General features: G+C 45.9%; 1 protein-coding gene across 3 annotated transcripts in view; it reads right to left on the reverse strand.

The window, feature by feature from the left end:
- Positions 1-27808, reverse strand: part of PDE6A (phosphodiesterase 6A) — a 72583-nt gene that overhangs the window by 31603 nt on the left and 13172 nt on the right. For all 3 annotated transcript variants that reach the window (XM_055142620.1, XM_055142619.1, XM_055142618.1), the window contains 4 exons: positions 23483-23557; positions 12103-12167; positions 7136-7202; positions 2228-2275 (listed from right to left, as the gene is read on the reverse strand). In XM_055142620.1, coding sequence (XP_054998595.1) covers positions 2228-2275; positions 7136-7202; positions 12103-12167; positions 23483-23557 — 255 coding nt within the window. The remainder of the gene's footprint in view (positions 1-2227; positions 2276-7135; positions 7203-12102; positions 12168-23482; positions 23558-27808) is intronic.

Raw genomic sequence — 27808 nt, forward strand, 5'->3', positions numbered from 1 at the left:
ACCTGGTCCCCCAAGCACTGCCAGAGACGATTCCTGGCAAAGAGCCAGGAGAAAGCTCTGCGCACCAATCAGGTATGACCCCAGAACCAAAATAAATAAAAACAAAATCAGATTACTATTGCAGGTAAACTGTGATTAATTGGATGACTCAGGTGAAGACGGGGTCTGGAAAGTTAATAGAGAGGCTAAGGAACTTGCCTTGTGCCCTCCAAATCTGGTTCAAATACTCAGCAAAGCCAGGGGTGACTCCTGAGCACAGAGACAAGAATAGCCCCTGAGCACTGCTGACTGAGGCCTCAAAGCCCAACCCATTAACCCCCATGAAAAGACCAAGTCTGTTGTAGTTTATAATCAAATTAACATCTCTTAACACCACTATAGCCTGGTCACATATGTATGGTCAAATCATGCCCAAGGGGGGACCTAGATCAAGAACTGGGTACATGTTTCGCATGCAGGCGGCCCGGTTTGGATACTCAACACTAACCCTTGGGGTCACAGTAGCCCCTGAGCATTGCTAGGTATTGAATTGAAACAAACCAAATACTCATGGCAGTAGGCATATTGCATAATATTCTTCCAGGGTAAAGACATAATTCACTAATTTTCTGAAGAGTCTTTCTTAATTTTTTCTTAAATTGTCTTGGTTATTTCTTAATATTTTTTTTTTGGTTGGGCTGGAGCGATAGCACAGCAGCCAACATCGGTTTGATTCCTCCATCCCTCTTGGAGAGCCCGGCAAGCTACCGAGAGTATCCTGCCCACACGGCAGAGCCTGGCAAGCTCTCCGTGACGTATTCGATATGCCAAACACAGTAACAACAAGTCTCACAAGGGAGACGTTACTGGTGCCCACTCGAGCCAATCAATGAGCAACGGATGACAGTGACAGTGACAGTAATTTTTTTGGTTGCTAAAGTAAGTTTTTTTTTTTTCCGAAGCTAAATTTGGTGAAGTTAGCATGTTAGGCTTCAGAGCACCTGGCGCTAAAAATGGAAAGAAAGATGCATCCCAACCCTTGACTACCAGGAAGGTAATATTTTCCCCCAGAGAAATTAGAGTGAAAGAGAAAGGGTCTAGAAAAGAGGAGGTGAGGGAAACACAGGGAGAGGGGTTAGCTCTGGAGCCCAACTCTGGGCCCTGCCTGAGCCCTCGGGCCCCGCTCGCTCTCCACTCTCTTCTCCTGTGTCCCGGCCGGTCTCTTTCCAGATCACTCCACAACCTTCACGCTCTTTCTGGTTGTTTCTTTTCTTTTCTTCCTTTCTGTACTGCCAAAATAAAATTTCTCAGGACAGATTCCTTTACTGCTCCTGAGCTCAGGCCTGCTGCTCCCACGCACCTGCTCCGTCGTGAGTCGCGTGGGGACACAGGCCTGGGCTCCTGGGCTCAGCCCGCCGGTCACAGCACCCGGCACAGCGGGTCCCTTTGGAAACTTTGTGGAAAGGATGAGCAGAATTTGATGGAAAACCAAGTAAAGCAGCCCCCAGAGATCCCAAGGAGATAGAAATGATGTACAAAGGAAACAATAAAACTTGAGAGAGAGGGGCTGGAGCCATAGCACAGTGGGTAGGACATTTGCCTTGCACGCGGCCGACCCGGGTTCGACTCCCAGCATCCCATATGGTCCCCCAGCTCCGCCAGGAGTAATTCCTGAGTGTAGAACCAGGAGTAACCCCTGTGCATCGCTGGGTGTGACCCAAAAAGCAAAACAAAGCAAAGCAAAACTTGAGAGAGAGAGAGAGAGAGAGAGAGAGAGAGAGAGAGAGAGAGAGAGAGAGAGAGAGAGAGAGAGAGAGAGAAGTTTTAGCCTTCGAGGCTAAGGGCAGAGGGGATTCAGGCAAGATTTGGTGGTTGGAGAGAGAAGAGTATAAGCAAAGGTCCTGAGACTAGAAAGCAAAGTATGAATGTTAAAACTAAATAGGCAAACGGGGATAGAGGTGCTGGGGAGACAGTATGGCTAGGAGGACACTTGCCTTTCACACAGCTGACCAGAGTTTGATCCCCGGCACCCCATATGGTCCCCGGTGCCAGGAGTGAACCCTGAACCCAGAGCCAGGAGTCAGCCCTGAGCATGGCTTACTCCAACCAACCAGCCAACCAAAAATCTGAGTGGGAGACAAGGGGTAAAGTACTTTGTTGAGGTTGTTCCAAATAAAGGGGTGGATTTGAATCCTCTTTGGGCAGGGAAGAAAAAGTCCCATGACAAAGTAAATAAAAAATGACTTACCTGGAACGCAAAAAAATCCTCCGCAGGTGCATTCATGATGTTGCAAATCTAAAGGACATGATAGATTAGGGCCAGAGGAATAGATTAAGGCCAGAACGATCGTACAACAAATAGGGCATTTACCTTGCACACGGCCCACCAGGTTCAATGCCTGGCATCCCATTTGGTCCCCCAAGCACTGCCAGGAGTAATTCCTGAGTGCAGAGCCAGGAGTAACCCCTGAGCGTCACCAGATATGGCCCAAAAAGAAAAAAAAAACAACAGAAGAATAGGTGAATAGATTAGCAGGACTCTCCCTGTGTCCAAACACACGGCAGTTGCTCTCTGTCCAGGAGGACATGCTCTGACCACAGGAAAGCTGCCTTACCCACATCGCTTCTTTTTTTTTTTTCTTTTTGGGTCACACCCAGCGATGCTCAGGGGTTACTCCTGGCTTTGCACTCAGAAATTACTCCTGGCAGTGCTTGGGGGACCATATGGGATGCCGGGGATCGAACCTGGGTCGGCCGTGTGCAAGGCAAACGCCCTACCCGCCGTGCTATCGCTCCGGCCCCCCACATCGCTTCTTACCATGCGCCCCACTCTGAAGACATTCCCCATCTTTGAAAGAGTTCAGGCTGTGATGTGTCATTACTAATAGGGGTGTGTTGCTGTCAGTTTGTTGTGCTTGTTGAAATTTCGGTTTTGTCCAATTTTGTTGTTGTTGTTGTTGTTCCCCGGGGGCCACACCTAACAGTGCTCAGGGTTCACTTCTGCCAGGATTCAGGACCATATGAGGATCCAGGGGTGATTTTGTGCAAGATAAACACCCTACCCACTATACTATTTCTCCAGCCCCCAGTTTTCACACAATTATATAAATGATATTCCTGTAAACATCTTTGAACCAATTGCATTTCGGTTCTATTTTGTTTGCTTCTAAGGAACGGTTATTTTCCCCTTGGGATATAAACTCCCAAGTTGAATGGGAAATTAAAGTCCTGTGTGTCCAGGCTCCATTTCTGAAGCTCAGGCCAGTTTGCTCTACCAAGCATCGGGCACACCTGCTCCCTCCTGAGCTCCGTCCATGGGGCGGCTGTGGACTGCAGTGTAGTGTGTGGACTGCACAAAAGCACCTGGCTAGAGATGCTTTGGATACCCAGTTCATGAATATCTAGGTCTCAGCATGCCAGCAGCAGGGCTCTGGCCACCCTGCCTGTCACTGAGAACCTGCCCTTTATGGGAGGGGAGCACCGAGGGGGTGGGGAGGAACAATCTACTCCTGTTCTACAGCCTTCACTCTCGCCATCTGCTCTCTTCTTTTTTTTTTTTTTTTTTTTTTTTTTGCTTTTTGGGTCACACCCAGCGATGCTCAGGGGTTACTCCTGGCTTTGCACTCAGGAATTACTCTTGGCAGTGCTTGGGGGACCATATGGGATGCCGGGGATTGAACCTGGGTCGGCCGCGTGCAAGGCAAACGCCCTACCCGCTGTGCTATCGCTCCGGTCCCCCATCTGCTCTCTTCTTGGAGCAATTCCACCCCCAAACAAGGAAAGTAACAAGAACAAACTCTTAGAGAAGGACAGATTCTCACTCTTTCTTCTGCCCCCAAACCTAAAGATAAGGGGCTTCCCATATGACCCCGAAATACCACTCCTGGGACTGTATCCCAGAGATGTGAAAAAGCACAGTAGAAATGACATCTGCACTTGTATGTTCACTGCAGCACTGTTCACACTAGCCAGAATCTGGAAACAACCCGAGTGCCCGAGAACAGACGACTGGTTATAGAAACTTTGGTACATTTACACAGTGCATCTAACAACTATGCAGCTGTTAGAAGAGATGAAATCATGAAATTTGCATATAAGTGGATAGATATGGAGAGTATCATCCTAAGTGAAATGAGTCAGAAAGAGAGGGACAGATATAGAATGACTGAACTCAGTTGTGGAACATAAAGTAGCATAATATGAGACAAACACCTAAGGACAGTAGAGATAAGGGCCAGGAGAATCATGCCACGGTGTGAAAACCGGCCCCACGTGTTGGGGGAAAAGGCAGTTGGGATGGAGAAGGGACCAGTAAGTAAATGATGATTGGAGGAATCGTCTGGGATGGGAGATATGTGCTGAAAGTAGACTAAGGACCAAACATGATGGCCTCTCAGCATCTGTATTGCAAATCATAATGTCCAAAATGAGAGAGAGAGTAAGAAGGCATGTACCTGCCACAGAGGCAGGGAGTGAGATGGGGTGAGGGTGTCGGGAGACACACTGGGAATAATGGTGGTAGAAAATGTGCACTGGTGGAGGGACGGGTCCTCAATCATTGTATGACTGAAACATAATCGTGAAAGTTTATACCTGTATCTTACGGTGATCTAATAAAATTAATTAAAAATAAAATAAAATAAAAATAGACAGCCAAACAAAAAATAATAACAAAGATAAGGAACTTGTCCCTGTGTTCTTCGTCATGTCCCTACTTGGTTTCGATTATAGATAGGATGAAGTGGGCCTCCAGAGACCAGGTAAGAAGGGAGTCTTTTTTTTTTTTCTGGGGGGGCACATCTCATGTGCTCAGGGCTTACTTCTCCCTCTACACTCAGGGATCACTCCTGGCACTCGTGCAGCCATATGGGATGTTGAATATCAACCCAGGTTGGTCACGTGCCAGGCAAACGCCCTACTCACTGCACTATTCCTCTGGCTCCTCATGTCACCTTTCCCAAAGAATGCCTTTTATTATTTATTTATTTATTTATTTATTTATTTATTTATTTATTTTGCTTTTTGGGTTACATCAGGCAATGCACAGGGGTTACTCCTGGCTCTGCACTCAGGAATTCCTCCTGGTAGTGCTCAAGGGACCATATGGAATGCTGGGAATCGAACCTGGTTCAACTGCATGCAAGGCAAACACCCTACCCACTATGCTATTGCTCCAGCCCCGCCTTTTAATCTTTTTTTTAAAATTTTTTTTATTGAATCACCAAGTGGAGGGTTACATAGTTCTCAGGATTATGTCAGTTATACAATACTCAAACACCCTTCCAGAAGGGAGTCTTTCTTGGTTCTGGAGCTCACCCATCTCTTCTCTGTTCTTTTCCTACAGAAGCCCCAGCTGTGGACCTGAGAGACAGAACAGGGTTAAGGCTCTTGCTTTGCATGCTACAAACCTGGGTTTGATTCCAAGGATTTTATATATATATTTTATATATATACATATATACATATATGGTATGTATATATATACACACATATATACATATATATATCACATATATATATGGTGTGAGCCCCAGAACACACTGGGTGTGGCCCCCAAACCAACAAAAACACAAATTCTGTCCAAGCAGATAAGATGATTGTTTTGAGGCCATGAATCTGCTTCTTCCAGCCTGCTGTCTGGTCTCCAATAAAGCTGCTCTGTCTCTGTCTTGTTTGATTGACCCGAAGTGGCAGCAGAACAGAATCATTATGCATGTGTGATCATCCTTTCTTTAAAATTTCCAGCCTTGGGGCTGGAGCGATAGCATAGCAGGTAGGGCTTTTGCCTTGCACGCGGCCGACTCAGGTTCGATTCCCAGCATCCTATATGGTCCCCTGAGCACCGCCAGGAGTAATTCCTGAGTGCAGAGCCAGGAGTAACCCCTGACTATCGCCAGGTGTGACCCAAATCCCCCCCCAAAAAAATTTAAAAAAATAAAATTTCTAGTCTCTTTCCCCCCATCTCTTGAGCATTCCTGAGTCTCTCCTATCTTTGAAAGGAAAATCCTCTTAATCCAAATGGTCCCTGAAGTGACCGTGCAGACTTCCCCCTCTTTCTCTGAGCTTACATTCTCTATCTCCCCCTTGCCAATCCACAACTCAGTAGATCGTACATTGGTTTCTGCCTCCACCTCATCACCCAGTTTGCTCTCATCAGAGCCATCAATGACCTCAATGACCTCATTGTTCACTCCCAGCCATTTTCAGGGGATCATGTGATGCTGGAATTCAGACCCAGGGTTCCCACATGCAAAGTACGCGCTCCCGTCCTTTTGCATCAAAACCTTTGTCCATGAGACAATGCGTCTTTTCTTCTAAGGATGTGAGTGCATGTATGTGTGTGTGTGTGTATGTGTATGTGCATGCATAGTTTATATTTCCTTAATTGTTACTTTTTCATCTCCTTGAGAAATTAAATAATTAAGCTTTCCAGAATTTCCCCCATTTTCTTTCCTTTTTTTTTAATTTTATTGAATCACCATGAGATAGTGACAAGCTTTCATGTTTGGGTTACAATCACACAATGATCAAACACCCATCCCTCCACCAGTGCACATTCCCCAACACCAATATCCCCGGTATACCCCCCCCTCCCACCCTCTCCCTGCCTCCATAGCAGACAGTATTCCCCATACACTCCCTCTACTTTTGGGCATTATGGCTTTCAACACAGACACTGAGAGGTCATCATGTTTGGTCCATTATCTACTTTTGGCATGCATCTCCCCTCCTGACTGATTCCTACAGCCATCATTTTCTTTGTGATCCCTTCTCTATTCCATCTGCCTTCTCCCCTTCGCTCATGAAGCAGTCTTCCAGCTATGGGGCAATCCTTCTGGCCCTTGTATCTACTGTCGTTGGGTGTCAGTTTCATGTGACGTTATTCTATACTCCACAAATGAGTGCAATCCTTCTATGTCTGTCCCTCTCTTTCTGACTCATTTCACTTAGCATGATACTCTCCATGTCTATCCATTTATAAGCAAATTTCATGACTTCATCTCTCCTAACAGCTGCATAGTATTCCATTGTGCAGATATACCAAAGTTTCTTTAACCAGTCATCTGTTTTAGGGCACTCATTTCCCCATTTTCTTGATCTGAAATCCTTTCACCCCAATCCAAACCTCTCTCCCTTTGAAGTAAGTATTACTTACCAGGCCATTTTGAGCAACGTAAGTAGGGAGCCCGCTTACTAAAGCCCAGTGATCAGGAGGTGGATTCCTGAAAAGGACAAAAACAAATGGTAGCATTTGCTGCTGGGAAAATTGAAATTAAGAACTTGGATCTGGGTCTTTGTGCTCTTCGAGATGACTCTCTGCAGGTCCCCAACTCCCGCTGACATTCTTCATGCCCAACCAAATCCAAAATCTTGGCTAAATCTCCTAATGTCCAAATTTAGACATTCAAACTCAGTGTGATAAATATACTTTCTTGACTGCACACTAGCAAAGAAAAGAAACAGCATTCAATGGTCAAACTGTTATCAATTACTAAGCAAAAACAAATGCCAACATTCCGCTCTGTTAGTACAGAGTTAACTCAGACTGAGGGAGGAGAGCTGTGCAGTGAGCTCGGCCCACATCCCAAGCATTGAGCCCTGTTGGTTTTACATCAGTTTTACTTTTTGGGGTATTGTTATTTTTACAAGAAAACTAGACACCTAAAAACACACCCAAAATTTCATTATTTGAACATCAGCAGAGCCTGCCAAGCTACCATGGCATATTCGATATGCCAGAAACAGTAACAACGAGTCTCACAATGGAGACGTTACTGGTGCCCGCTCAAGCAAATCAATGAACAACGGGATGACAGTGCTACAGTATAGTGCAGAATGTGAACATGTTTGAAACAGCACCACATCAAGAGCCACAAGGTCCCTGCCCTGGAAGGTGCCCCTTCCACTACCCCCAAGAGGGTTCTGACTGTTACAGTCTTGTTTGTCTGTAGAGCTGATTTGCTCTACCCACTTGTTAAACAATTGCCTACTTTTCAATTTAATTTAGATAGAACATTTTACCATGTCATTATTTTGTTTGATTTCTTTTTCATCTTTTGTTTGTTTTTAGGTACCAGCTACTCCCAGCTCTGTGCTAGGGGTTCAATCCTGGCAGCAGCGCTGAGGGTAAGGCCCAGCCCGCTGCATGCAGGCAGGTGCCTCACCACCTGGACCATGTCTTTGGGCCCTTGGCTTCTTTCTCTTTCATGCTGCTATAATGCAGGGCTTTTAAAACGCTTCCATTCATAACTCCTTTTAACCTGAAAAATTTGTATGCAACCCTGATTATCTGAGTATATTAAATAGGTCTGTGAATCAAACAGGTGCATATGTAACAGAAACTTATTTAAATAAATAGCAAATGGATTTATTTAAAACATTCCTAAGGGCTTATGCTACCCCATGTGGGGTTTCACTCGCAGTTTAAGAAGCTGGACTCTTGGTGTTGGAGAGCTAGCGTGGGGGTGAGCCACTTGCTTGGCACAAGGTCAACCCCAGTTCAGCTCCCTGGGCACCCTTAGGAGTAACACCTGGGCACAGAGCACAGCGTGACACCTGAGCACAAAACACCCTGAGCACCACAGGATGCTGCCCCAAAGTCAAACAAGCAAAAGACTTTCATCTGTAAAACATTCATTCTGTTGGCTTACATGTGAGTGTTCCCAGACATGACTGCAGCACTATTAACCCATTCACAACCATTGAGGAACATTGCTTTCAGTTTGGGGTAATATAAACAGTGATGCAATGAAGTGCTGGTGTAAATATGCTTCCAGATATAGATAGTATACATGTTTACTGTGGGCTGTTTATCATACCATGCATGGTATATCCCATATGAACATGTAGATATAAATTATATCTATGTTCTCTTCCTTCATGCTATTAAGAAAGCTCTCCACTATGCAGAAAATTATGTCATGTTTTGCTTAACTTGGCAAATTTTGTGTTGAGTGATGTTTTTTCTCCTTCCTTCCTTCCTTCCTTCCTTCCTTCCTTCCTTCCTTCCTTCCTTCCTTCCTTCCTTCCTTCCTTCCTTTCTTTTTTTCTTTTTGGGTCACACCTGGCGATGCACAGGGGTTACTCCTGGCTCTGCACTCAGGAGTTACTCCTGGCGGTGCTCAGGGGACCATATGGGATGCTGGGATTCGAACCCGGGTCGGCTGCGTGCAAGGCAAATACCCTACCTGCTGTGCTATCGCTCCAGCCCCCTCTTTCTTTCTTTCTTTCTTTCTTTCTTTCTTTCTTTCTTTCTTTCTTTCTTTCTTTCTTTCTTTCTTTCTTTCTTTCTTTCTTTCTTTCTTTCTTTCTTCCTTTCTTTCTTCCTTTTTTTATTGTTTTTGTTTTGGGGCCACATGCAGCAGCACTTGGGTCTTTCTCCTGACTCTACACTTGGAGAATCACCCCTGGAAGGTCTGCAGGGATCATAAATAGTGTCGAGGCTTAAACCAGAATTGGTTGTGTGCAAGACAAATGTCTTAACCCCTGCATTCCAGCCCATGTATTATCTTTTTATGTCTCTATCACCGTAGTTATCCCTTCCTTTCATCCCCAATACAACTTATTTTATTGTCTTCCTACTTTTCTTGCTCGGTCTTGCTAGAGATTTGTCAATTTTATTCATCTTTAAGGATATTAAACATTTATTAATTTCCTAAAAGTTAAACATTTCAGGCATTTGTTCATAACTATTGTATTTTATTAATTTCTAGGCATATTTTATTTTCCTGTTTTCTGCTTGCTTATTGCTAATTTCAGACAATGTGTGTCAGGCTGGCAGTTATGCCATGTCATGATTCTATTTTAGAAACTCCACCAAGTAGGTGAGATATTTTAGATTCACTGTAATGTGACAGTTCTCTTTCTTATCCAGACTTGCTGGATCTTTTGTCATTTAACTGGAATATTTAGTTGATATATACTTCAAGCAATTATTGATATATTTAGATTTTTGTTTGTTTTTGTTTAAGAACCACAGCTAGGGATGCTCAGGGTTGGGTTATTCCTGGCTTTGCACTCAGGAATCACTCTTGGTGGTGTTTGGTGGGGATTATATGGGATTGAATCCAGGCTGGCTGCATGCATGGCAAGTGCTTTAGCCACTGTACTATCACCCCAGCTCCGATTATTGATATATTTGGATTTAGATATCATTTTAAGGGGCCAGCTGATGGCTGAGTGCTTAAAGCGCTCCTTAGCAAGCATCAAGTCTGGTCCTGGTACTGCCACATTGCCAACTACAATCCTGGCAGAGATGTCTGAGATTCTCAGGGCCAGAGCACCAGAACTTTCAGGCCACACCATCACCAGATGTGTGTGGGCACAACCAAAGGGATGTGGAAGCGCTGAGGTCCAGAGCGCCATCCGGGGTGAGCCTTACTGCTTGTGAGCCTCACCAGGACTGCAGCTAAATGTGGGAGCTCCGGGGCCAGGCGTGCGCAGGGCGCCTGGTCATCTTACGGCACAGTGACATCACAGAGGGGAGAGAGGAGGCAATGATTGAAACTCTATCGTCGCGTGCACTCTCTGTATTTCCTACCTGCTCTGCGTGTAACCTCTTACTCTGCCTTCTTTGGTTTTATTAAACCTTTGTTGACGATCCCATGCGTCATCTATTCATTCAGAGATCAGCCACGGGCTGTGGTAGTCACTCAGGACGTTTGCAAATCACTCAATTGTCGCCCACTTTGGACACAAGGTAGGGTTCCAGGTCCGCAGCACCGGAAGGGAGGCGTGGCCTTGGGACTCACCAATGAAATGTGAGCAGGAGCAAAGCAGCGTCCCTTCCAGAGGAGCGTTTAAGAGGCACATTTGTCCTCTCCTAGATTCTCTCTTCCTGGGCTAAGTCAATTTAGCGCGGTCCCAAAGGGCAGTGCCATCAGCTGGCCCCTCTTGCCTGCCTGCTTGCTGGTCCCCTGCGCTGAAGGGGAGTGAGCCCCTAACAGGCAGCGGCCAGCACACGGAACCACCGCAGCCGCAGAAGACAGAATGACTTGCCCCCGCTGGCAGTCAGAATGGCCCAAGAGAGCAGCTTGGGCAGGATGTTCAAGCCGACACAGAGCCTGCGGAGCTTGGCGAGGACTCGGTCCTCATGTCAGCAGGCACCGACAGGCAGAGCAGAGAACAGGAGCGTGAAGCAAGTGCGTGCTATGCCCCAGCAGCAGGATTAAGACTCTTTGGTTTGGGGACAAGATCCAGGGAGTAGTCTCAGGATTAAGCAAATCTCTTAAGTGGAACGGAGAGCTGGGAAGAAACTGAAGGGGTGGTTCCCACAGCACAGAGCTGGGGGCCTCTGGGAGACAGCAGCAGGGCTGGGAGAGAGGACTCTGCCTGGCCTGCAGCTCCCAGCCCTGGAGGCAACTAAAAGGGAAGACAACCGCATTTTTCACCTCTTTGGTCATTGGACCACACCCTGTGATGCTCAGGAGTCACTCCTGGAATGACTCCTGGCAGTGCTCAGGGGACCACGTGATGATATGCCAGAGATGGATCCAGTTTGCTGCATGCCAGGCAGGTGCCCTGCCTGCTGTACTATCGCCGTGCTCGGGTCCTGCCAACTGCACTTTTGAGCACTGCTCCACTAACTAGCAGCTCCCTCTCCTTTGCTGGAATAGGGCAGAGTCTCTTCCGGTCTTTACTCGGCCTTTGTGTGGGCCTGCATGCAGGCCAAGGCTCTAGGCCCAGCTCTTCGGACATTCTTTCTTCTTTGGGTGCCAAAACGCTTAGGGGCTGGGTCCCCGGGGGTGACTGGATGACTGTCCTGGTCCTGGTGTTCACTCCAGATGTGCCTCCTCAGAAAACAATGGGGAACTAGGTCAGACCCCAGGGCTTGGCCCATCTTTGGGAAACTCCGTGGACTGGGAGGGATTAGAACTCACAGCACTGTGTCAGGGCTTGGCCAGGTGGCTTCAGGCACTCCTCCCCGTGGTTGGGGCTTCCCTTCTCGCCGTGGATGGTCCTCCACTTCTCGCCGTGGGTGGTCCTCCCACCCCTGCACACTGCCTCCTCATCACTTGCCTGCCTCTAGCCAAGGATGCCGCCCTGCGGTGGCGTGGCCCTGAGTAGCGTCTTGTGGACCGTGAAATGTGCCTGCTACTCTACTTGTTTTAAGAAGAAACTTACGGGATGACTTTGATGTCCTCTTTTCCGTGCAGGATGTAGTCGATGACCTTGTAAAAGTTGATTTCCTAGCAAAGAAGTGGAAAAAACACCGATTTTTCAAAGGCCGCAGCGACTCCAGCAGGAGCCTGTGCATGAGAGGGGTCTTGTTCTTGGCCACATGTACCCTGGCTCTCCAGGGTCACGAGTCTGACCCAACCCCCCTCTAAGGGGTGGGCTTCCTCAGCTGCCCGGGGCTCACTGTCTTCAGCTGTGTCCTTTTTCCTGGGGACCTGCCAGGGATCTAGTCATGGCAAGTGGGCTGGGAAGTGCTTCAAGGGGTTCTGGGGGTTGAGAACAAGGAGAATGGCTGCTGCTGGGGTCCAGGGCAGGGGGTGGGGAGGTGGAGCCATCAACCAGGTGGCACTCGGCCCCCCTGCCCTGGCTGCTCTCCTTCCTCCACTCCTGCCATTGTTTCTGTATCAGCCTCAGGACGCTTCCTCCTACCCTTGTGGCACCAGGAAATCTCCCATCTCAAAAGCACCTCTCTTCAGTCGCATGACTTCCTAGCAGGGACTCAGATTTTGGGGGTGGGGGGCTTCCCCTCACTCAGATGATCTGAACACCCAAATGGAAGGCAAGTCAGAAACTACTTTATAAATGAAAAGACTGGGACTTGATGAGTCCTAATGAGAGACTAGGGATGCATCTGTAGGAAAAACGTGGGTCAAAATCAAAGTGGAGGCCCTGGAGCACCTGCAGTACCTTTTCTGCTCTGTGACTTATGGTTAATAGCTCATTTTATTATTTATTTACATATTTATTTATTTGGGCTGGAGTGATAGCTCAGCGGGTAGGGCGTTCGCCTTGCATGCGGCCGACCCGGGTTTGATTCCTCCGTCCCTCTCGGAGAGCCCAACAAGCTACCGAGAGTATCTCGTCTGCACAGCAGAGTCTGGCAAGCTACCCGTGGCATATTCAATATGCCATAAACAGTAACAGCAAGTCTTACAATAGAGACGTTACTGATTCCCTCGCGAGCAAATTGATGAGCAACGGGATGACCGTGATACAGTGATGCAGTGATTTACTTATTTGGTTTTTAGGGCTATACCTGGCAGTCCTCAGGGATTACTCCTGGTTCTACACTCAGGAATGACTCCTGGAGGTGCTCCTGGAGGACTAGAGATTAGGCCTGGGTTGGCCGTATGCAGGGCAAATTCCCTACCTGCTCTGGTATTATTGCTCTGGCCCTGGGTTAATGTTAAAAACAGCTATTCGGGGCCAGAGAGACAGCCAACAGACTGCAGCACGTGCTTTGCACGTGGGAAGCCTGGATCCAACCCCAGCACTGCACAGTCCCTGGTACACTAGCAGGTGGGAACCCCTCAAAAGAAAAATAAACAACTGTCCTCGCTTCGGCAGCACATATACTAAAACAAAGAAAAATAAACAACTGAATAAAACAGAATTTCACTCTCTGCATCACTGTCACCTAGAACCAAACTACTAAGTGTGGACTGGATCTGGTCTCCATTGGGTGTGGCCCCAAAACTAAACAAAAAGAAAACTCAACTCACTATTAAAAGAAATAATAGAACAAATACAGAAATGGAACGATATCCCTTGATCACTAGTTGAAAGATTTAGCATTATTAAAATGACTATTCAAGGGTCTATAAATGGACTATAAAACCAAGCTCCCAGAAGCGTGCTGACATCTTATGGCCTAGTTCTCCCTCTGGGAGAGCCTGGCAAGCTATTGAGAGTTTCCTGCCCACATGGGAGAGCTTTGCAAACCCCCCATGGCATATTCATATGCCAAAACCAGTAAAAATGATAGGTCTCATCCCCCTGACCCTGAAAGAGCCTCCAATGCGGCAATTTTGGGAAGGACGAGTAAAGAGAGGCTTCTAAAATCTCAGGGCTAGGACAAATGAAGATGTTACTGAGACTGCTCGAGAAATTTGACGATCAATGGGATGATGACGACGATGATGAGGAGGATGATGATGATGATGATGATGATTCAAGGGTCTAGATAAATAGTACAAAGGTTAAGGCACTTATGTGTGGTCTACCCTGGTTCAATCCCCAACACTACATATGATCCTCTGAGCGCTGCCAGGAGACATTCCTGAGCAAAGTCAGGAATAAGCCTTGAGCACTGCCATGCATGACCCAAAAACAAAAATTAAAAAATATAATGCGATCTGTATCCATATTTCACACCATACGCAAAGTTAATTCAAAATAAATTAGAGATATAGGTATCTAACATGAATCCATAAGATATATAGAGGAAAACATAGGCAGAATTCTACATGATGTTGACTTTGGGGTATGTTAAATGTTTCAATACCATTGGTTAAAAAAGAAACAAAAGTAAATCAAATAAAGGGCTGGAGTGATAGTACAGAGAATAGGGTGCTTGCCTTGTATGCAGTCGACCTTGTTTCAATCTCTGGCACCCCATATGGTCCCCGAGCACCACCAGGAGTAATTTCTGAGTGCAGAGCCAGGAGTAAGCCCTGAGCACTGACGGAGCTTGCCTCCCCCAAAACCAAAAATAAATAAATAGTTTTAGAAAATAAATGAAAAAAATCTGAAGACCAAAGAGATAAGCAGTAGATAAGGTGCTTGCTCGGTATGTGGCTGACCCAGGTTTGAATTCCCAGCAACAAATATGGTCCACTGAGCACTGCAGGGACCATTCCTGACCAGGAATAAGCTCTGGGCACCACTGGATCATCATCATCATCATCATCATCATCATCATCATCATTATCATCATCCCATTGATCATCGAATTTCTCGAGCAGTCTCAGTAACGTCTCCATTCGTCCTAGCCCTGAGATTTTAGCAGCCTCTCTTTACTTGTCCTTCCCAATGGTATTGCATTGGAGGCTCTTTCAGGGTCAGGGGAATGAGACCCATCATTGTGACTGGTTTGGGCATATGAATACGCCACAGGGAGTTTGCCAGGCTCTCCCATGCGGGCAGGAAACTCTTGGTAGCTTGCCACATTCTCCGAGAGGGAGAACTAGGCTATAAGAGGCTATAAGTGCGGCCGCAGCTTCCAGGAGCTTGATTTTATAGTCTCTGGATGTTGGCCATTGATGGGATTACATGGCACCAGGGGCAGCTTCTGGTGTGACTGCCTAGCTACTGGAAAATGGGGGATCTGGGCGGAAGAGGCCCAGTCCCGATCTGAGCAGGTTTAGAGATATCAGCTCCAGGTCCTGCACACCTGGGTTCCCTCTGCCAGTTCCTTATGCGTGAGGCTCATCCGAACATGTGGAGAGGGGCTTTGAGCATGAATGTGGCTGGGCTCAAGAAATCTTCGGCTTCGGGGCTCTGCTCAGGGTGGGGAAGGAAATTCAACCCACCCCCTCCAAGGTGCCCCGGTAAAGACAGCCAGGCTCGGGGGCAAGAGACTCTCCGGGCACCATTGGGTATGATCCCCAAAACCAAAATATAAAATAGGATTAAAAAAAAATGTTTCTGCATCACAAAAGATGAAGTTTTGGAAAAATAAGTCACAAAATATCACCAGCTCCTGTGTGGCAATGGAAGACAGTGTAGAGGCAGAAATATGGGAATCACAGCAACTCTGGGGAGAGAGCCTGGCCCACCTCCTCCAGGCAGGCTGGATCTCCTCTGTGAAATACTCTTATCGGTGGGAGGGAAATTCTCATCTGCTTCTGGACTTGTGCTTTGCTTTGCTTTATTTTGGGTGAAAGAGACACACCTGTTGGTGCTCAGAGACGCCTCCTGGATTTGTGCCTCAGGAGTCACCTTGAGCAAAACAACTAAGATGCCCAACTCCAGATGAATGGACTGCGAAGTTGTGGTATATAGACACAATGGGATACTGCTGTTTAAAATTTAATTTTAAACCATTTAAGTTATACCATGTGGGAAGTTCTAGAAAGGTTTCTACATTTAGGTAACAACTACAAGTGTCCCGGGACTGGGCTAGAGCTTCGTTTCCTCCTGGAAGGGCAAGGAGACCTACTTCAGACCTTTGTAGCATCTTCGTCCTTGGCTTCACTGCACTCCCAGTGAGCTCTCAGCACAAATCTCCTGTAGATGGATCTGGAGAGATAGTACCGACCCCTGTGTCCCATAGGGTCCCCCTGAGCACCACCAGGAGTGATCTCTGAACACAGGGCCAAGAGTCAGCCTTGGACACCACTGGTTGGCGCCCCAAATCCCCCACACACAATTTTTAAAATAAGTAAATAAATAAATGGAACAAGACTCCTGTAGAAAGTTTGGGAATGAACGTTTTTTTTTAAACCCTCAAGGGAAATAGTTTCCTTTCACAGAAAGGAACAAAAAGGTCGGTGTGCTTTTGGTACATGGGACTTTTCCACACACTGTAGCTCAGCCAACTTGCCTTCAAGGCCATATTCATGGAGGAACCCACCAGGTTTGGGAAGTGAAGTGAGCCATCAATGGGCACGTTGTTACCTCTAGCTGAACACAGGGATCTTTGAAAGACTCTCATAAGTACAGTCACTGCCAAATCATCAGGAAAGGAAAATGCCACTTTTTTTCAGTTTGGTTTTACGCAGTGTTCAGGGGTTTGCTCCCAGCTCTGTGCTCAGGAGTTGCCCTGCAGACCATGGGAGTCTAGGGGCTCTTTTGCATTTTGGAAGTCCATTGAGTTATGCTTCCAGTCCTAGAAAACCACTTTAAAATATTCATTTTTAGGAGCTGGAGCAATAGCACAGCGAGTAGGGCATTTGCCTTGCACGAGGCCAACCCGGGTTCGATTCCCAGCATCCCATATTGTCCCCCGAGCACTGCCAGGAGTAATTCCTGAGTGCATGAGCCAGGAGTAAGCCTTGTGCATTGACGGGCATGACCCCCCCCAAAAAAAGAGAAAAAACAAGTTAAAATATTCATTTTTGGGGGGGGGGGCTGGAGCAATAGCACAGCGGGTAGTGCGTTTGCCTTGCACGCGGCCAACCCGGGTTCTAATCCCAGCATCCCATATGGTCCCCTGAGCACCGCCAGGGGTAATTCCTGAGTGAAGAGCCAGGAGTAACCCTTGTGCATCGCTGGGTGTGACCCAAAAACCAAAAAAAAAAAATTCATTTTTATTTATTTTTTATTTAATTATTTTATTTTATTTTTATAAAGTTGTTCACAATAATTCATTACGTTTAATATTCAGACACCAATCCCACCACCAGTGCACCCTCCCACCACCATGAGGAAAGTGTGTGAAGATTGTTGTATTTCATCCTGAAGCCATTAAGCCCTTGTGAAAGAGATTATAAGCATGTATGTTAGACCCAAAAAAATGTGTGCTACTCTTGGTGCATCAGTGGTGTAGACTATGAGCGTGTACCCAAGGACAGTAGATACAAGGGCCAAGAGGATTGCCCCATAGCTGGAAGACTGTTTCATGAGTGGAGGGAAGAAGGCAGATGGAATAGAGAAGGGATCACTAAGAAAATGATGGCTGGAGGAATCAGTTGGGACGGGAGATGCATGCCAAAAGTAGATAATGGACCAAACATGATGAACTCTCAGTGTCTGTGTTGCAAGCTATAATGCCCAAAAGTAGAGAGACAGTATGGGGAATATTGTCTGCCATGAAGGCAGGGAGAGGGTGGGAAAGGGGGGTATATCCGGGATATCAGTGGTGGGGAATGTGCACTGGTGGAGGGATGGGTGTTTGATCATTGTGAGATTGTAACCCAAACATGAAAGTTTGTAACGATCTCATAGTGATTCAATAAAATAAAAAAATTAATAAAAAATAAAAAATAAATAAAAGTACTAGCTAGCAAAAAAAAAAAAAGAGTGTGAGAGGTTACTCCAGGAATTCTGAAATTTAGAATATGATTATACAGCAGATTCACTTGTGGGTAAGGTTTATGTCACTCTCTTCCAGGAGCTTTATTTCAGAGTCTCTGCATCTTGGCCATTGCTGAGATCATATAGCACCAGGGGCAGTTTGTGGGTGTGACTGCAAACCTACCATTAAACTTGGGAGATGGAGAGAAGAGACCCATTCCCGCTCTGAGTGAGCTTGGAGATTTCAGTCACAGGTCCTGCATACCTGGGTTTTTCCGCAGGTTCCCTCATGGGTGAGCCTCGTCCGAGCTTGTGGAGGGTAGCCAGGAGCATGGCTGCACTTGGCTTCTGGAGGTTTTTGACTGCCAGGGTTCTTCTGGGGTGGGGAGGGAAACTCAACCCACCCCCCTCTGAGTTGCCTCAGTGAAGACAGCCTGGTGTGGGGTCAAGACGTTCTATCTTATATTTATTTTTTATGAACTTTTTAATATCTTTCTTTTCTTTTTCCTGTTTTTTTTTGTTTGTTTGTTTGGGGGCCATACCCAGCAGTGCTCAGGGCCTCTTTGTGGCTATGCTCTAGGGTCACTCCCGGTGGACTCAGGGGACCGTATGAAGTGCCAGAAATCAGGCTGGGTCAGCTGTGTGGCAGATGAGCACACTACCCTCTGCACTGTCGCTCCAGAACCTCTCTGTTTGCTTACATTCTGCATATAAATAAGAGCATCCTTCCTGTACCTTTCACTTAGCAGGAATCCCTGTGATGCCATTCAAGTTGCAGGAAAAGCAAGATTTCATTCTTTTTCATAGCTGAGTAGTATAGAAGCACTATTTTTGGTTTTTGTTTTGTTTTTTTGGTTTTTTGTTTGTTTGTTTGTTTGTTTGTTTGTTTGGAGGCCACACCCAGCAGTGCTCAAGGCTTACTTGGACTCGGTGCTGAGGGATCACGCCTGGTGGTGCCCAGGGGACCATAAGTGGTGCCAGGGATTGAGCCTCCAGCTCACTTGGTGCAAGACAGCCTGCTATACCTGCTATACCATCATCTCCAGCCCTTGTCCCCCCAAATATGTACATCTGATGTGAATAGGGCAGATGAATTAGAAAACAAAGAAAAATATTTGAACACATGATTGCAATGATTACATCAGAGAAAAGCATCCTGAGTTTGAATGTTGGCAAGTGACTTGACCCCTCTGCATCTTGATTTCCCGAAATAACAAATTAGGACAATGATACACTCATGAACTCTCTGACAATAGCCGATGAAATAATCCAGGGAAAGTGCCCGCTGGGAAGTAAGTCTCAGCCTGGATGGCTGTGATTTTTTTTTTTTTTGAGAGCCTGCTGCGTGTTGGAACATGACTCACCACCATGGCCACAAGCTAACAAGGCCAGCTGATCCCCCGGGCATTACCCAGGAGGATTAGGAGGCTCAGAGAGGTTATCCCAGCCCATAAAACTGGAGAGTGGGACTGAGTTCTGGACCCAGGCCTTCACCCCCAGCCCCGCCGAGATGCACTTTGGAACAGTCCTGATCTGCTATGTCCACAGCCCCCTGCTGTTTTCTCCACAGCTTGGCCCCAGACGTGTACTGGACTCTGGAGATAAGCTGGGATAGCACTTCCACGATGGGGAAATCAGGGACTCGTGGGAGTTATTTCGTCCAGCAGCCAACCCAGCCCTAGCGCTTTATCTTCCGATCTCTTACACCCAGACTGTCTCACATTCTTCAAGGCCTGAGACCATGCTGGCTCAGATGATACAATAATCCTTGAAGAGTGTGTTTTTTCCAAGGAAGTCGTGCAATTGGGTCAGCAGCAATTCAGCACAGACATATGGGATAAAAGACTGTTTGCTAAGGAAATAGAGACACATCCCTGGCTTATGGATTGGAAGAACTAACATTGTCAAAAATGGCAATACTCCACAAAGCATTATACAGATTCAATGTGGTTACTATGAGGATACCCATGACATTTTTCAAAGAAATTAATCAAACATTCCTGAAATTTATATAGAAAGATTAAATCCTCACAAATAGCTAAAGTAATCCTTGGAAAAAAGAAGGTGTGAGGTATCACCTTCACCGCTACATCTTTAAACTATACTACAAAGTTGTAGTAATTAAAACAGCATGGTATTGGAATAAAGACAGACCCACAAACCAATGAAATTGAGTTGAGTATCCTGACACACACCCTCAAATATATGATAATTGAATCTTTGATAAGGGAGCAAGAAATATGAAGTGGAACAAGAAAAGCCTCTTTAACAAGTTAATATCAAAGATATACAAGGCACTGGTTGAACTTCACAAGAAAAAAAATAACCCCATCAAAAATGGGGAGAAGAAATTAACAGAAACTTTCTAAGAAGAAATTTTAATGGCCAAAGGCACATGAAAAAAATTGCTCTTCACCACTAATCTCTAGGGAGATGCAACTCAAAACAACAATGAGATACTATCTCACACCACAGAGACTGGTACACACCCAAAAGAACAAGAACAACTAGTTCTGGCACTGATATAGGACAAAGGGACTCTAATTCATTGTTGATTGGAATGCCTTTTTTGGAAAACAACATGGATATTCCTCAAAACACTAGAAAGTGAGCTCCCATTTGATCCAGAAATACCACTTCTGGGAATATACCCTGGGGGCCCAAAAACACACAGCAGAAACACCATCTGCACACTCATATTCCATTGCAGCACTATTCAATATAGCCAGAATTTTGAAACAACTTGGGTTCCCAAGAACAGACAAATGGAGAAAGAAACTATGGCACATCTACACAATGGAACACTATGCAGTCATTAGGAAAAATGAAGTTATAAAATTTGCCTATAAATGAATGGACATGGATATTATCATGCTGAGTGAAATGAGTCAGAAGGAGAAGGATAGATATAAAATGACTTCATTCATTCATGGGATATAAGCATATATATATATGTAATATTAATAGTTGGAAATGATCATACTGGACAAGAGCTGAGTGTTAAAAGTAGGTAAAGGGTTTATACATGATAATCTTTCAGTATCTGTATTGCAAGCCACAGTGCCCAAAAGGGGAGAGAGAGAAAGAGAGAGAAGTGCCTGCCATAAAGGCAGACTTGTGTGTTGGGGGGATTATGGGAGGGAAATTGGGGACACTGTTGCTAGGAAATGTGCACTGGTGGAGAGTTGTGTGTTGGAACTGTATAACTAAAACCTAATCATGAACAACTTTGTAAAGGTATAACCTTTATCATTCAATTCAATTACAAGTATCTTTCAAAAAAAAAAGATTGTCTATCACTCACCCGATAAAGGTTAATATTTAAGATATATAAAACATTGATAGAACCATCCAAAACAAATCTTACCCCATCAAAGGATGGGGAGAGGAGATGAACTTCCTCAAAGAAGACATACACATGGCCAAAAGGCATATGAAAAAATGCTCTATATCACTAATCATTAGGGAAATGAAAATCAAAACAAGGAGCTATCACCTCACATTACAGACTTGTACACATCAAAAAGAACAAGAATAACTAATGCTAGAATGAATGCAGGGAGAAAAGGGAAATGTCACTGCTGGGGGGAATGTCAACTGGTTCAGTCTTTCTGGAAAACAATATGAACATTCTGCAAAAAACCTAGGAATTGAGGGACCAGAGATAAAGTAAAGCTCTTAGGGGAATCATGCATGCTGCCAACCCAGGTTGGATCCTCAACATCTCATATGGTCCCCAGAGCATGCCTGGAATGATGTCTGAGCACACAACCAAGAGCAATCCCTTAGCACCATCATGTGTGACCCAAAAACAAACCAACAAACAACCCTCCTCTAGGAATTGAATGCCCATTTGACCCAGCAATTCCACTTCTTGCATTTGTCCCAGGGACCCTAAAACACAATGGAGAAAACATATTTGTACACCTATGTTCCTTGCGTACTGGAGTGATAGCACAACGGGTAGAGTATTTGCCTTGTACACGGCCGACCCGGGTTCGATTCCTTCATCCCTCTCAGAGAACCCAGCAAGCTACCAAGAGTATCCTGCCCGCACAGCAGAGCCTGGCAAGCTCCCCGTGGCATATTCGATATGCCAAAAACAGTAACAACAAGTCACAGTGGAGACATTACTGGTGCCCACTTGAGCAAATCAATGAACAACGGGACGACCGTGCTACAGTGCCTGTTCCTTGCAACACTATCCGTAATAGCCAAAATCTGGAAACAACCCAAGTGTCCAAGAATAGATGACTCTACAATTGGATATTACTCAGCCATAAGAAAAGATAAAATCATGCACTTTGCTACTTTATGGATGGATCTGGCCAGTATCATACTGAGTGAGGTTAGAGGAAGAGAGACCAACACAGAATGATCTCTCTCATATACAGGATATAAAGAAATAAAACGGGGTAATAATGAATGCCCAAAGGCAACAGAAACAAAGAACATGAGAACTGGTCTTCAGCGGGAATCATACTATGAAACACCTAGAGATCAACTCAAGTACACACTGAAGGCTTAATGCAACATGACTAATAACACCTCAAGTTCCCCTGTGCCGTATCATCTCCTTTCAAGTCTCCCAAGAAGGGTGGGGTATGAGATAGGAAAGGGAAGGGAACATTACAACTATGGAGGACATGGAGGAGGAAGAGAGGGGGCTGAACGGTGATTAAGTGTTAAACATGAAACCCTATGGGTAACTACCACAAAGTTGTAAAAGAGGCTGGGGTGATAGTACAGTGGGGAGGGCGTTTGCCTTGCATGTGGCTGACCTGGGTTTGATCCCTGGCATCTCAAATGGTCCCACAAGCCTGCAAGGAGAGATCCCTGAGCACAGAGCTAAGAGTACACTCTGAACACTCCTGGGTTTGACCCCAAACAAGCAAACAAAACAAAAAGTTCGCGTAAGCGGGCACCAGTAATGTCTCTCATTGTGAGACGTATTGTTACTATTTTTGGCATATCCAATACGCCACGGGCAGCTTGCCAGCTCTGCCATGTGGGGGCGATACTCTCGGTAGCTTGCCGGGCTGTCCTAGAGGAGCGGAGGAATCAAACACGGGCCGGCCGCGTGAAAAGCAAATGCCCTACCGCTGTGCTACCGCTCCAGCCCAACAAAAAGTTATATAAAAAAAATTGGAGTGCCTCTCATAGAAACTTGTGGGTGGGTGGGAGGGAAATGGGGTGGGGAGGCATTGGTAGAGGGAAGTGGACTCTGATGGATGAATTGGTGCTAAGACACTGTATCTCTGAAAAGGTCATGAATAACTTTGTAATTATTTTATAATTTATAACTACTAAATTTTTTAAAAATTTAAAGACTGGTGTAAAAAGAACACTTATTCCTTCTTGGTTAGACCCACACAATTACTATGAAACTTCAGCTAGATATTAAAAACACCTTGCAAATTACAGAGGTTGGCAATTATAAGAAATTACCATAGCCTCTTGGGAAAAAAGCTCAGCCCAAGAAGATATATATCTAAGTGATAAAGAAACACTTTCTACAGGGCCCATCAGGGCCTTGGTTCCCATTCCATCAGACAGTTGTTCAAATTCAAGAGATTAGAGATAGACCTACCCTTCCATCTGGAGTCCTGGGACCCGAATACGGTGGCACCTCACCCATCAAGACTGGCCACACATCAAAAAACTCCTAGGAGTGAGAAAAAGTCATGGTTACTGGACTTGGAAATGGATCAAGAAAAGATTGAGAAAACATGAGCAACCTACGTGAGTCATCTGCCACTGAGGTTTTGAAGGTGGGAAGAGTTCACAGAAACCTAAGCTGGGAAGGGCTGCACGGTCCATTAGGGTTAGAGGATGTCAATCAAGCCAGTGTTTCAAGACATAGAACACCCAACTCTGTCTAATCATTAATCCAAATAATAGGACCCGCTTGAAGCACCCACAGGCTCCTCAAATTCCAGAACCTGAGAGGGAAATTCCTGTCTCTAAATTAAGACTTTGACCTTGGGAAACAATAAACACATGATCAAGGGTTAACTCAAGCAATTTCCTTTGCTGTAGCATTTATAATTAAGGTGAGACCTAAGTGTCTTATGAGAGGGGACTTACTATACTGCTTGTGCTAAGTATTGTGACAAATGTGCATGGACTGATTTAGTGTTTAAAGCCCCCCCAGCCCCCGCCAGGAATCCCGACAGCCACCACCTTCCAGAACCCAATGAAAAGCCCAGGTACTCGGGATTGGTGACAGCAAATTCCAGGCCTCATGGGATAGGGGATGGGCCGGCCCTTCCCATCTCCCCGCCCCCATGGGACCCTCAATGTCACGCCCAGGAGCTGCCTACGGCCATGAACCAGAGACATACAAACGAATCTAGGAACCAAGCAGCTCCCTGCAGAGATTTCTCCAGACCCTAATTATCTAAAATTTTAGATTTCTAGGAGCGTGCGGCTGCGAGTATGTTATTCATAATGGGCAATACAAATAACTTATCTACATCTGCCTGTTTGGCAGGTTTGAGAAGTGGTAGGAAATTCAAAATAATGGTGGTGGGAAAGTGTGATGGTGGTGGAACTGGTGTTGAAATACTGAATGTAATCCATTATTGTGAACAACTTTATGAAAATTAAAAATGTATTTTTTTTCAAAAGGCCTATGAGGGCTGGAGCGATAGCACAACGGGTAGGGCGTTTGCCTTGCACTAGGCCGACCAAGTTTTGATTCCAGCATCCCATATGGTCCCCTGAGCACCGCCAGGGGTGATTCCTGAGTGCAAAGTCAGGAGTAACCCTATGAATCGCCAGGTGTGACCCAAAAAAGAAAAAAAAAAAGGCCTATGAGGGGTTCAGGATAGTTCAGGAGTAGAGCCCCTGTCTTGTAAGTGTGAGGTTGTGAGTTCAATCCTCAGACACCACCCCACGCGCTGAGTGTGCTCTGGGTGGTATTGCCATTTGTGATCCCTGGTGCCACAACAGTGTGCAAAGTCCTACATGCCCCAACCAAGAGTGTGAGCCCCCCAATTAAAGTGTGCAACCCTGGTCCTTGCTCCAGCAGCAGCAACAAGACAGGAAAGGAAACTGGGAAATAAATATAAAAATTACGTAAAATGCCCACGATACACCGGTGACTGGAAAATGTGGCCACGAGGCATACACCTGTCCTGACCCATAATGATGTGATCCCTATGTTTAACACAACACAGAAAATGCTCTGAAAAGGGATTTCTTTAGCCTCAAGCTTCTTTGTGTGTGGGGGGGTGTGGTATGTGTGGTTTGGTTTGGGTCACCCCCAGCAATAGTCACGGGTAACTCCTGGGTCTGTGGCCTAGAGTTGATTCTAGTTGTGCTGGGGAAATATACAGAGTCAGGGATCGAACCCAGGTCTCTCTCCTGCTTGCAAAGCATGAACCCACCCCATGGGACTATCTCTCCAGCCTCTTCTTTTCTTCCTTCCTTTCTCTTACACTGAAGGTGAGAATTTTGGTCTCACCAGTGGTGCTCCCGGGTCACTTCTGGCAGTTCTGAGGGGTCTGTATGTGGTGCCGGCTATCAAGCCACGGTCAGCCATGTGCAAGGCAAGCACCTTAACCTTGAGCTATCTTTCTGGCCCCTGAACCCTAGCTTCTTAAACTGTGACTCATAAGTCCATGCGTGGGTCCTGTAACTGAATGTGAGGGTGGCAAGAAATCCTTGCTTTTATAGGGACCAGAGTGATAGTCCATTAGGTAGCGTGCTCGTGGCCAAGCCGGGTTTCCTCCCTCACATTCCAAAGGGTCCCCAAGCACTAGGAGTAATTCCTGAGTGCAGAGCCAGGAGTTACCCCTGAGCATCGCTGAGTGGGGTGTGCCCCCCCGAAAAATAGATTGTTTTAAAGTAAATGTCTTTATTATTTCCTATTAGTGAATGTATGACTTGTATACCTTTTTTATATACCTCTATACTTGGGGTTGCACAAAATATGGAAAGGGACAAACATAGTTGCACTCATTTGTGGGATATAAGAAACATGGTATGAGACAAACACCCAAAAAACAGTAGAAACAAGGGCTAGGGGCACTGGTCCATGGGAGGAAGCACACCACAAGTGGGGGTGGCGGGTGGAGGGAAAGAAGGCAGTTAGGAGAGAGAAGGGACTGCTGTGACAATAATAATCAGAGAGGATCACTCTAAACAAGAACTGAGTGCTTCAGGAAGGTGATATTAGTGATAACCTGTATTGAAAACCACAAAGTCTAAAAGAGGTGAGAGGGGGAGCTGGTCACAGGTGATGGAAAGTGTACACTGGTGGAGGGACAGGTATTAGAACATTGTATGACTGAAACCCAATCATGAATAAATTTTTAACTGTGTATATAAGAGCATTTGCCTTATACACAGCCAACCCAGTTTCGATACCTCCATCCCTCTCGGAGAGCCCAGCAAGCTACCAAGAGAGTATCCCGCCCGCACCACAGAGCCTGGCAAGCTACTTGTGGTGTATGCGATATGCCAAAAATAGTAACAAGTTCACAATGGAGACGTTACTGGTGCCCACTCAAGCAAATTGATGAACAATGGGACGACAGTGCTAAATTTATAACAGTGATTCTATTAATATAGGGGGAATTGTCTTGGGTAAAGGGAGTATAAGTGGAAAACATTTCAGAAATGTTGCTTTATTTTTGGCAGGGAGTGGTTTGTAGACCACACCTGGCAGTGCTCAGGGGTTACTCCTGGCTCTGAACTCAAGAATCACTCCTGACAGTGCTCGAGGGACCATACTGGGTGCTGAGGAAGCAAGGCAAGCACCCTACCTGCTGGACTATTTCTCCAGCCCAAGAAGCCCTTCTTTAGACAACTGTAAGGAGATGAGATTTATTTACTGCACTAGGGACAGGGCTCAGGGATAGAGCACTGGCCTTGATCCCCAGCACCAAAGAAAGAAAGAAAAGAATGTATTTAATAATTTTTATGCAATACAATTTATTGCTTTTTATAATCAGAAAAAATAAATTCCCCCAGGTAAGAGTATGGAGGAGGGTCATGAGACTTTGCTGGTGGTTGTGTGACTTTCATGTCAATACCATGAACTTAACACTATTGTCACCATGTCACCTAACCTGTAACAAAAAACAATTAAGAAAACAATGGTGGGGCTGGAGAGATAGCACAGCGGGTGGGGCGTTTGCCTTGCACGCGGCCGACCCGGGTTCAAATCCCAGCATCCCATATGGTCCCCTGAGCACGGCCAGGGGTGATTCCTAAGTGCAGAACCAGGAGTAACCCCTGTGCATCGCCAGGTGTGACCCAAAAAGAAAAAAAAAAAAGAAAACAATGGTCTCAAATACAGTCAGATAGAACCCATCGGGGATCTAAAAAGAAAGGATGATGATGACAGCACAAGACTGGTAGCAAAAAGAGAAGTAAAAAAAATAGCCAAAAGGACCATGAAGATGCTGAACCTCTGCCTCGGTGGCCCAGAAGAGCCAAGCCCCTTACTGGGCTCCAAGCTGCCTGGACTGGGGGCACCAGCCTAACCTCCAGTGTTTGCCCCTGAGCTGCTGATTCCAGGTCACGGTGGTAAGACACCAAGGCTCTGCTCTTTGCCTCTCTCGTTGCAACCTGTTTGTCCTGGAGGTTTTGCCTATTCTCATATCACCCGAAGATAGGAAGAAAGAAATCCACTGAAATCAGATTCCATCTCATCACCCTGGTTCAATGGGGATCTTTTTCTTGATGACTAACAACAGAAAGAAATTCAATTCTGGGCGAAAACAAGAACTGGGGTCCACCCGAGCCCAGAGTATGTTGCTGCTGCTAGATCAGGTGGTGAACAAGGCACCTCCTTTCTCTTCAGGGTTTGGGTTGTTGAGTGAAGTCACTGGGCAAGGAACAAGTCAGGACTGAACCCCGAAGAACACTGGCTTTAGTTGACTTTTCTCATAATGTGAACAATGCC

The sequence above is a fragment of the Sorex araneus genome, chromosome 6 (assembly GCF_027595985.1).
Source record: "Sorex araneus isolate mSorAra2 chromosome 6, mSorAra2.pri, whole genome shotgun sequence".
In the NCBI taxonomy this organism is placed as follows: Eukaryota; Metazoa; Chordata; class Mammalia; order Eulipotyphla; family Soricidae; genus Sorex; species Sorex araneus.